A 12436-nucleotide genomic window follows, 5' to 3' on the forward strand; every position below is an offset into this window, starting at 1 on the left:
ACTGTTCAGTGATTTGTAGACATACATGAGTATTTTGAACTGGATTCGAAAGTGAACCGGTAACCAGTGCAGTGAGGCCAAAACTGGTGTAATGTACTCTCTTTTGCCTGTACTGGTTAAAAATCGGGCTGCTGCATTCTGGACCAGTTGTAGTCATGCAATGGAGGTGTGAATGATACCAAACAGGAGCGAATTGCAGTAATCAAGCCTAGATGTAATGAATGCATGTATTACTGTCTCCAGGTTCTTTTTGGACAATATGGGCTTCAGTTTAGACAGCCGCCTAAACACACCTAAACCTAATACCTAAACACAATGGTGTTGACATGTAAATATAGCAATAGCAGTTTAGAAATCGTTTCAGCAATATGAGCTACAATCAAAATCAATACACCAATTAGTCATGAACTCGCAACAAATTCCCTCTATTAGAGCACTGCACATCCAGATCCACAATACTGGGTACAGACTGCTTAATGAATGATTTGATTAAAACTGTATGTACTCACAGAGCTGTGGGAAAGAAAAGCTGGGAAGCCCTGCACCTCACCAAACCTAGTATTTGTCGAAGAAAACGGCTTGGGTCCAAGTTTGGAGTACTGAGATAGTTTTAGCTGGAAACTTGTGTCGTTCAGCCGTCCTACACACAAGACCTTCAGATTTAGAAATTGATATTGAAGCGACTGATTGTCCTTTAAAAAAAAGTGTAACATTCTGGGGAAAACACCTGTTACAATTAACACTATTCATCCTATGTTTTCCTTTTGCAACCACAGAATAAAGCCAACATGTGTTTATTGGGTTTACTATAAAATACAGAAACTGTCCGAAGATCAACCGCACTACACAACTGCAAGTAAACTTTTAAGAAGTTCTCCAATCTGCATAACCTTATTAGTAATCCATCCAAACATTATCTTTACCAGCTTCTTCCTTTTTGGGTCGCTGGTGCCCATATCCAGCCATCACTGTGCGAGAGGTGGGGTACACCCTGGACAGGTCTCCAGTCCATCACATGGACACATAGAGACAAACACACTCTCTCACTCAAACCTAGAGACAATTTAGAGTTACCAATCAGTCTAACATGCATGTTTTTGGTCTGTGGGAGGAAACTGGAGTACCCGGAGAAAACCCACGCACACACAGAGAGAACATGCAAACTCCACTTAGAAAGGACCCCAGCCAGGATTTGATCTGACACCAGCTCTACCAACTGCACCACCATGCCACCATTTATTGGAAGTTGACATCTTTAAACCTGAACTGTGGTTACATCCTGTAAACTACTGCAGCAGAAAATATTGCACATATGAAAACCAAATGATCTAACCTAAAAAAGTTAAATCTGGTCCTCTGGACATTCAAAAAAACAAAAACAAAGCAAAACAACTGCATTTCCGACCCTGTTCCTGGAGGAGGGGGCGTACCAAAGAGACCATCTTATCACAAGCAGAACTGGTTTGTTCCACTTTGGAGTAAGCCGTTGGGGGAAGAATCAGTTTTGTTGTGTTTCCTTGACTGATGAAGCCTTCTGGACCGAAGGCGAAACGTTTCAGCACAAAAAAAAAGAAACTGTCCAGATGACCTGACTGAAAAATGTTGGATTTTATACCTGGATTATTGAGCATGGACTTTATTATTACATACAGGATTGTGTTGATGCACCTCTACATGCAGTTGTGCTCACAGCCACCACAGGCCGCTGTTCAGGAAACAACGATTCTTAGTGTCTGAATCAGTTTTTAAAGAAGAGCAGGTTTCATTTATTTATTTATTGTAGGGGATGTGGGGGTATTACTAGTGAACTGAGGTGGCCTATTTCTCAAGGTGTCTGGTTTTGAACCAGGCTACGCTAACCAGCTGCAGGCTAAACTTTTACATTTATCAGATGACATTGTGTATTTGTCTAACGTTCCAGCAGAAACTGCACTTTAGAGATGCCGACGCTTTGTTTTAGCTTTTTAATTTTTATGTTTTGATTTGCACAGATATAATTTACAGTGAATTTATTTATTTTCATGTTATTTAAAGTTGTGGGGAAAGTACAAGTAAAAGTTAACAACACCCAAAAGCATCAATTGACCTCAAACTATCCCTTAGCAAAAAGTAGTTTATGTAAGTGTACTACAAGTATACTTATTTTACACTAAAAATGAGTAAGTGTACTTGAAGTTTACTTTTTATAAACTTTATTTGATATACTTAAAAATAGTATAAAAATGTCCCAATTTAGTCCAAACAAGTATTAAATCAGTATACTTCTAGTACACTACAAGTATGGTGTGTAGTATACTTGATATACTTATACTTAACTTAAAGTATACTTGCAAAAATAAACGTCAAATGTACTACTTTTTGTTAAGGGATATAATAATTGTTAAATCTAAAGACTGTGAAGAAGCTAGAGATGTATGAGTGTAACTTGTGTTTGGATGTGATTAAGCTGAATAATTCAGTTATTAAAACCATTCACTGTATTTATGAGGGAATCATGAAATAAATCACTGCTCAGACGTTTTGTTTCTTTCTTTTTGTCGGCTCAGAAATTAGATATAAAAAACAAAAAAAATCTTAAGTTTACGCATCAAGCAGTCTTCACATTGAGCTGCAAACATAAATCCACCTTCTGGATCCAGTCAAACCTTCTTGGCAGGTCCATTATTTGATCGTTGCTCAACATGCAACTCGCCCTGCAGCATGCACACACACGCATCATTTGCTTGTTCAGCTGTGTGCTAGCCTCCTCTTTACATAAAGGAGGTGTCTGACTGCACTTTTGTGCAGAAATGAAACTTAACGCAGAGAAAAGGAAATCCATGAGGAAGTTCATGCCACTTCACATAGTGGAATAAAGAGGAATAGACGCCTGTGAGAAGAGGAAGATCTCTGCAGCCAGAAGGTACAATTATATTCTGTATGTAGTAATATGTTTTGCACATTTGCTTTCTGTTAAAAATGACACCTTTGCTATACTTAACATCTTGATTACTGCTTATTTACATATATGGTGCTCCGTTTTATAGAGCGTAACTAAAGCTGATCATTTATTAAAGGTTGGACTGCCTCAGCTTTGTAAGGGAGAGTTTTTGATTCTTAAATCAGGATGTAACTTTGTGATCTGACTCGCTCCAGGACAATCGACTCAACAGGTGTGGCAACGAAATGGTTTGAGCAACAAAGTTGAAGGTGTTTTAGCTCATGGATAGTTTTCGGGTTAGATGGAAAATGTGCCATTTGTAGATTGATGTTGTTTCTGACTTATATTAACTTGCACTCAACAGTTATAAAGGAAATAAATAAAAACTTAATATTAACCTAATATTAAAAATGTTAACTTTTCTGGAGTTTAGACATTTGCACCAGTGTAAGGCTTTATTCTCTTTATGTCCCAGAAGACAACAGAAATGTCCAACACTGATTTAAGATATAAACTTGGGGACACACTGTCCTTTAGAGTAGAGGAGCCTGGATGTCTCCATTTTTAACATGGCAGCTCAAAATCTTTACACAGAAAGTACATTTATGTTGCACAACATCAAGTTGATCATAAAAGCAAGCATCTTAGAGGAAATTAAATATAATCTGCACAGTGCATATGTGCAAAAAAAATTGGGCAGCCCTATTTTTATAATTTTTTCATTTTGTATATTGCTTTAGCTTTGCTTAAGTTTACTGAAATAAAAGAAATATTGAAATTTGACACCTTGAATAGCTTATTACTTGTTGAGGCTACAGTGAGAATAATTTACACTCACTGCATAAAAACGAGTTGTATAGAAGCTCACTGAAAAGCCACGTAGATACAAGTACAAGTTTGGCTCTAGATATATCTGTTTTATCTACCGGTATTTGTTTTTCAATTTTGAAAGTGTGAAAATAAACAAAACAAAAATTAGAGATGGGATATCTTTGACGGGAACTGGATCTTAATGATCTGTTTGCTTCATAGAGCTGTTCAACTTTGAGCAGCAGTGATGTCATCACATACGTCATAAATGATGTAGTTCGTCATCGGGGCCATACCATATGTTTTGTCAAACAGGATCCACCCCCTCCCCACCTGAGCTGCTGCACTCCTCCCATTTGTCTGTTCTCCTTCATCTCAGTTGAAAAAAGTGAAGGAGGAGTGTTTGTCTCTGCATTTAAAGAGGAAAACATAAAGGAAAAATATAAAACTATGAATGATGTCATGGAAAAAAGAGATTCCCAAAGCAACCAGGTGTAAGCTTTATCAGATTTATTTAAGAAGCTTTGGAGAACAGCCAACAACAACTACAACTTATCAATTATTTCACTTGTCTGAGACGCTGACCCGTTCTGACTTCCTGAATAAAAAAAAAAAAAAATTTTTTGTAGAAACTTTCAGCCACCAGCCCCTCCCCGCCCTGTCTGTCTGTTATCAGAACCCAGCTGCAGTCAGAAGTGGGGAGGGAATCTGGGAGCCAGCAGCTCTCAAGGACTCTCATCAGAAAGACATCAGTGTAATCATATCAATAAAACCTTGAGGATAATAGAATGATCTCTTGCTGTCCCTTTACTGACAAATCACATGAAGAATGATTATTACATACAGCAAGGATCATGGAACATTTTAATATCATTACAATAACAATAAAAGAGCAGTAAAATTTATGGAGCATGGTGAGTGCAAATATAACACACTCCCTTGACAACAGCTCTTTACATCTGCAACTTTGTTCTCATCATTCATTGTAAACAGCTGTTCAAATAATACAGACTGTTGGAGAATGTCACATCTCTAACAAAACTAGTTTCATAGGATAAGAAGCTAGCCGTTTTGTAACACCTCATAGACAACTAGTCTAGTAGTCTGTTTGCACAACGGAGCTTTAGAGCCACACTAAGAAGAAAAAAAAAAACATGATATTACGATAATAAAGTCATAATATTACGAGAATAAAGTCGTATGATAATAAAGTCAGTAGTATTAAGAGCATAAAGTCGTAAAATTACGAGAATAAACTCGTAATATTATGAGAATAAACTCGTAATATTATTACCAGAATAAAGTCTTAATATTATGAGAATAAAAACAACAACAGAAAAAACCCAGAATAAAGTAGTAATATTATCCGAACTCCGACACAATAAACGGTAAATGGACTGCACTTATATAGCACCTTTCTATCTTATAATAATAATAATAAGAAGAATGTATGGTCACCATTGTATGTTCCCATATAATGGCGAAACTGGCTCTCTACATTTAACCCATCCACCACCAGGTGGAGCAGTGGGCAGCTGTGGAAAGCACCCGGGGAGCAACTGGGGATAATGTGTCCTGCTCAGGGACACCACAAGATGTGCAATGACCAGGGATCGAACAGGGGACCATCGGGTCTCAAGTCGGCTGCTCTGCCCTTACACCATCTCAGCCCCATCAAGACACTCAAAGCGCTTTACACTACAATCTGTGTCCTTATTTACCCATTCATACAGCACTCTACTAGATCTATACAAAGCTAATTGAACAAATCATTCTAAAGAGACTAATCAGTGATTTATCACATTCATACATCGATGTGGCACACATCAGAGGTAACGAGGGGTTCACTTTCTTGCCCAGGGACACTTCAGCATGTGACTGCTGGTGGATTTGAACCCCCCAGCTCTTGCATTGGAGGACTACTGTTCATGATAAATCAAGGTTTACCACATTTTAACTGTGGTAAAATGAAGAATGTTGAGCATTCTTATGATAAACTGAAGCTGTATGGCATTGCCATTAATAGCAGCACTGACAGACATTCATTATACTCTAAACTGCATGCACTAAACAGTAACTTTTGTTGTTGCTAATCTAGATAGTGAGCAGGTAGTGTCATGGAACAACCTTTTTTATTGAACAGCCATCTGTGTTGCCTAAAGTGTTTATATGTATGCCATGGTAATCCCTTTAATAAACAGTTTCACTGTAAAAGTGAGAGCACTCACAATGCAACCCTTGATTTCTCAATCATTTCGCTTTGGATTGGTCATTTGCTGACACGCCTACTGGACTGATTGACAGGTTGCGTTGTGGATCCGACTCGTGGAAAAAAAAAAAAAAAAAAAACGAGAGCTGCAAAAAGTCTTGTACGACTTTATTCTCGTAATATTAAGACTTTATTCGACTTTATTCTCAGAATTTTATGGCTTTTAATTTTTGTTTTTTTCTTAGCGTAGCCCTAAAGCTCTGTCATACTGTTTACCATTCTGATGCAACAAAAGTATACTTTATGGGATGTTATACATGTGACTTTTCTAAGTCATCTTGTTTTGTTTTTAAGCAGGCATGGCCTCCACCACTAAACCTCCCAGAGACTTCTGTATGGAGAAGCATCTGACCTGCTCCATCTGCATGGAAACATTTACCGATCCTGCGACCACACCTTGCGGTCACTCTTTCTGTATGAAATGCCTAGACTTGAGCATGATTTTGAATACCATGTGCCCTCTTTGCAAAAAGCATTTGAACAAAATCCCTGATCCTAACATTGTTCTGAGAGACATTGTCCAACTGATGAAAACTACTGATGATGAGTTCTCTGGAACAGCTGGGGAAGTAGCTTGTGAAGTTTGCATCAAGCCAAAGTTAAAGGCTGAGAAGTCCTGCCTTATATGTCTTGCTTCATATTGTCCAACACATCTGGAGAGTCATTACTCAGCTCCAAGGTTTAAAGGTCACAAACTAGTGGAACCTCTAGAGAACCTAGATGCAAGGGCTTGTCTGACACATGGACGCCCTCTTGAGCTGTACAGCAGGAAGCAGCAAACGTGCATTTGTGTTCGATGTTTGGAAGAAGGTCATGAGGAAGTGGTGTCGACTGAGGACGAATGGGACAAGAAGAAGGTGCAGTATGATGAACAAATACTAATAACTGAGGCAAAAGTTCAGATGAAACATTTGTTTTTTTTTACAGGAGCCAAAAAGAATATTGTAATGTTTGCTTCTGTTCTTGTCAGGCTCATCTTGACAACACAAAGACAGAGTTGCAACAGAAAATTACAACCAGAAAAACAAAGATAGACAAGATCAATACAGCTCTGAAGAGTTGCAAGGTAAGAAGGGGATGAAAATCACCATTCTGAAAAAAACAACAAGAACAAGCCTACCATAGTGTTCACAAAGTTCAGAAGTAAAATTTTATAACTTTATAATCAAAACACAGTACAAAATGTAATATGGAGATACATTATGTGATATGACAATCTAACATTTTTTAACCCATTTTCAGGACCAGCTTGACAATGAGTGGTGGGACATTGAAGCTGTGTTTACAGCTGTCCTTACAATTTTAGAGGCAGCCCAGGCGAGTGTGCTGAAGCCTCTCAAAGACCGGAGAAAATTACTGGACAAAGAAGCTAAAACCCTCAAAGATGAGTTGGAAGCTGAAATCACCAAACTTGAGACATCGGTGTCAGAACTGGATGATATATCTGTGATGGAGGATCACATTCTTTTCCTTCAAGTGAGAAAACAATTGAGCATTTTCAAATTTTTGCTTAGTTTTTTTTTAAATATACAGTAGTTCCTTGTTTATTATGGGGGTTATGTTCCAGACCCCACCCGCAATAAGTAAAAATCCACGAAGTAGGTATGTTATATTTATTTTAGTGTTTATATATATATTAAGGCTTTATAAACCCTTCCCACACTCTTGCAATGTTCTAAACTCTTAACCCTACATCATTTTAACAACATATGTATATGTTGCTCTTAAATTTTACTCAGCTCTGCAAAACAGAAGATCAGTTCCAGTCCGACTCGGTTTGATTTCAGCAGACCTACCCTGCCGGTTCTAGTCGGTTCTCAGGCTCTGGGTAAACCCGGTGGGCTCCGGAGAGAACGCCGGACCTCCGGGTGGTGGCTCCCCGCTCAAAGGGCCTTGTGGTCTGGCGGGCAGCACTCAGATTCACAATGAGTCTGGAGGTCTGGTTCTGGTTGGCTCTCTGCAGTCCTTCAGCATCAAAATGCTTTTGGAGGGAGCCGGACCTTCGGATGGCCAGCACATGACCAGACGGTGGTCCGATTGAGTCCAAATCTGAATGGGGGAGGTCCCGGTGGGCTCCGGAGAGAGAGCCGGACCTCTGGGCAGCGTCTCCCCAATCGAAAGGCCTCATGGGCTAGCGGGCGGCACTCAGATTCACCGATGAGTCTGGAAGTCCGGATCTGGTCTGGTTCCCTGTGGGTTCCATGCGACTCTCTGCATCCGCTGGGTGCTGAAGTCACTGTATGAATAAGGACCAAACTTTTTCAGATCAGATCAACACTTTCCCAGAAAGCAACGGGGCTTCTGAGTGTGGCACTGTTGGCTTCTGGGAAATGTAGTCATTTTGGGTGGCGATACAGTGTAGGCTTATTGAGAGAAAACTATAAAATGGCAGCGCCTGTCCTAAGTACATTTTTTTTGTTAACTTTTTACTGTACAGTATCCTATACTGTCCCAATCACAAGTAATATTAAAGTTCACAAGTATGTATCGTGTACAGTTGTTTTTCTCTTGTACAATCTTACTTTGAAAAACCGTGAAAGAGCAAGTCCACGAAAGTCGAACCGCGAAGTAGCAAGAGACTACTTTATATTAAAAATATGTGAAGAAAAGTATTATTTTTAATCTACAGTATCTAGAGAAGTTATATGTTGGTTTATTTCCTTTATCTTGTCTTTTTTCAGAGGTACCCATCACTTTCCATCCAGGAAAACACGAAAGACTGGGCAGACGTGGAACTCGACACTACATTGTCTTTTGGCATCATGAGAGAAACTATAACAACAATGATTGAAAAAATGCAACAGGAACTTGAGAAGTTGACCTCCATTGGTAGGAGTTAGTAATTTCATGGCAGAAAAAGTCCAAAATTAAAATGACAAAATTATCAATTCTTTTTTTTTTTTATCGTTTTGTAGAACTTAAGAGACTATCAAAGTTTGCAGGTAGGTGGTTTATTCCCCCCCCAACATTATCTGTTAAAAACAGAGTTTAGCTTATAAACCAGTGAAAAAGTTCCAAGACAAATAACAACTGGACTATTTGTAACAGATGTTTCGCTTCTCATCCGAGAAGCTTTCTCAATTCAAAGAGCAGAGAGTGTGGGGTTCAGGTTATAAAGCTGAGATAAGATACGCACATTCATATGCAGATTAACCTATCACACTTCACAGTAGGGGTTTGTTAAGGTCTTTGTTAATCTAATTCACAGATGGGCCCCTCTGGTCACATCTGATAGGTGTGACACTCAATCTTTACCAGTTTATAAACCATCTTTACTTCTTCGACAGTGGATGTAAAGATGGATCCAAACACCGCGCACCGCCGCCTTGTTCTTTCTGATGATGGGAAGGAAGTAAGAGATGGAGGAAAGGACCAGGAAATAGCTGATTCCTTTGAGAGGTTTGACCTGTTTGGGAGTGTCCTGGGACTCAACAGCCTGACCTCTGGGAGGTCCTACTGGGAGATGGAGGTCGGGAACAAGACCGGGTGGGATCTGGGTGTTGCGAGAGGCGGGGCCAACCGCAAGGGGAAACTCACGTTGAGTCCAGGTGAAGGCTACTGGGTTTTGGTTCATTATGAAGAGAAGAAGTACGCAGCCATGACTGAACCACCTGCTGGCCTTTCCCTGGAAAAAAAACCTGAGAAGGTGGGGGTGTTTGTGGATTATGAGGATGGTCTTGTCTCCTTCTATGATGTGAAGACCCAGGCTCATATTTACACATTCAAAGGCTGTTCATTCAAAGATGATCTTTATCCATATTTCAGCCCACACGTGGTTCAGGGTGAGAAGAACTCTGAGCCGTTGGTTATTTTAGCTGAGAAGTGTTGTGAAATGCATAAAATATAAAAGGAATGGTGCTCCATTTCTGTTTAGTTCGCGAATGATTTTTGGAATTTGGTACATTTCTTTGTTTAGTATAGACGCCTAATGACACAGCAACATAGTTCAAGTAGCAAAAACCAACGCAGACATGTTCCTGTTTTTAGTATTTTACATCACTTTACAATGTGACTGTTTTTGTTTCATTTCATAATAATTTTTTTCCTGTCCAATCTTAAATTGAAAATCTACGATATAGCGAACCCGCGATAAATGAACCACGACAGGGACTGTATAACATTTTAATATACCGTTTAATATACCATATTATTTCACATTATTAGTGTTTAGCGTCCATCTTAGATCCTTGTATAATGTTTCATTTTATACTTTAAATGTTTGCTATTTTTGGATGTAACTGAGACCTTTACATAATTTTGTTCCACCTCATGTACCACATGTGATGCAAATGACAATAAAGAACCTTAAAACCATTGTTTGTTTGTTTTTAATTTATGGGTGATTTCAATATTCATGTAGATGTTGAAAGCGATAGCTTAAGCATAGCCTTTAATAATTAAGTAGACTCATTTGGTTTTACCCAAAACGTCCGCAAATCTACTCATTCTTATCATCACACTCTTGATTTAGTTCTGACCTATGGTATAGAGATTAAGGACTTGGTAAAAGTTCCTCAACCATTTTTAATAACCTTTGAGTTTACATTAAATGACTACACAGTCACTGAGAGTAAATTTCATCTCAGCAGGTGCTTATCAGAAAATGCTGTAACCAAATTTAAACAATCTCTTCCATCAATGTTTTCCTCTGTCTTGCAGAGTAATGCATCAGAGAACAGAGACTTAGATCATCTAGTTGATCATCTTACAACTTCAATGCAAACTTCACTTGATAAAATTGCTCCACTGAAAAAGAAAGTAATAAATCAGAGGAAACTGTCTCCTTGGTTCAATTCTGAGTTACGTACTTTAAAGCAGACATCTAGAAACCAGGAGAGAAAATGGCGCTCTACTAATGTTGAAGAATTTTATTTAACTTGGAAAGATAGTCTGCTAACGTATAAAAAAGCTCTCCGTAAAGCTAGAACTTTATATTACTCATCTTTAATAGAGGAGAATAAAAATAACCCTAGGTTTCTGTTTAGTACTATTGCGAGACTAATTAAAAGTCCCATTTCTGTTGAACCATGTATCCCTACAACTATAAGTGGTGATGACTTCATGAGATTCTTTATAAATAAAATTATTTCAATTAGAGAGAAAATTCAAACCATCTTTCCTTCTTCTATCTCTAGTCCCCTGTCAAATGAGACAACTTTAAAAATTTCACTAGAGCCTGATTTATGTTTGGACAGTTTTTGTCCTGTTGAGCTCTCTGAATTGTCAAAAATAATAACCTCATCCAAACCATCCACATGTCTGCTAGATCCCATCCCAACCAGACTGTTTAAAGAGATATTTCCACTAATTAATGTCCACATTTTGGATCTACTTAATTTGTCTTTAATGGATGGTTATGTACCACAGCGCTTTAAGATTGCTGTAATTAAACCTTTACTTAAGAAGTCTGATCTTGAGTCTGAAATTCTGGCCAACTATAGACCTATATCTAATGTAACTTTCATCTAAAAAATTCTAGAGAAAATAGTTGCAGGTCAGTTGCGTGAACATCTACAAAGAAATGATCTGTTAGAAGAGTTTTTTTCAGGGTTTAGAGCTCATCATAGCACAGAAACAGCACTAGTAAAAGTCACGCATGATATTCTCATGGTCTCAGACAATGAACTTGTGTCTATATCGGTGCTTGGGCCAATATACTTTATATATGCTTCCATTAGGTAAAATTATTAAACAGCATGGGATAAATTTTCATTGTTATGCTGATGACACACAATTATATTTGTCCATTAAACCCAATGAAGCCAATCAGCTACTTAGACTACAAGCAAGTCTTAAAGACATAAAAACCTGGATGACCCTTAATTTTCTCCTGTTGAACACAGACAAGACTGAGGTTTTGGTTCTTGGACCTGAGCACCTTAGGAATGAATTTTTCAGTCTTTCTCCCTCCTTAGATGACATTAATCTGTCCTCCAGTTGTAATGTTAAAAATCTTGGTGTTATTTTTGATCAGGACATGTCTTTTATCCCCCAAATTTAAAAACGTTACTAGAACTGCCTTCTTCCACCTGCGTAATATCACTAAAATTAGAAACATCTTGTCTAAAAATGGTGCAGAAAAACTGGTTCATGCATTTGTCACGTCTAGACTGGACTATTGCAACGGTTTATTATCCATCCATCCATTATCTTTACCCGCTTGTTCCATTTTGGGTCACGGGGGTCGCCGGTGCCCATGTCCAGCAATCACTGTGCGAGGGGCGGGGTACACCCTGGACGGGTCACAAGTCCATTACAGGGCCACATAGAGACAAACGAGACAAACAACCATTCACTCTCTCACTCCCACCAAGGGATAATTTAGAGTTACCAATCAGACTAACATGCATGCTGTTTAAATATATTTCAAAAGACAAAGAGTTTTTGAATTTGTTTTTTCCCCCTTCATTCACTTGGCATTCCTCACTAGTTGATGT

The 12436-nt window shown here is 38.5% G+C and overlaps 1 protein-coding gene across 1 annotated transcript; it reads left to right on the forward strand.

Moving 5' to 3' along the window:
- Positions 1-2836: 2836 nt before the first annotated feature.
- On the forward strand, positions 2837-9846 carry LOC119415471 (E3 ubiquitin-protein ligase TRIM39-like). The gene is made up of 7 exons (XM_037682616.1): positions 2837-2902; positions 6294-6856; positions 6970-7065; positions 7242-7475; positions 8681-8828; positions 8915-8941; positions 9287-9846. The coding sequence occupies exons 2-7, from the start codon at positions 6299-6301 to the stop codon at positions 9844-9846; spliced, it is 1623 nt and encodes a 540-aa protein (XP_037538544.1). The 5' UTR covers positions 2837-2902; positions 6294-6298.
- The last annotated feature ends 2590 nt before the right edge of the window (positions 9847-12436 follow it).

This window comes from Nematolebias whitei, chromosome 1 (assembly GCF_014905685.2).
Source record: "Nematolebias whitei isolate Nwh7 chromosome 1, NemWhi1, whole genome shotgun sequence".
NCBI lineage: Eukaryota > Metazoa > Chordata > Actinopteri > Cyprinodontiformes > Rivulidae > Nematolebias > Nematolebias whitei.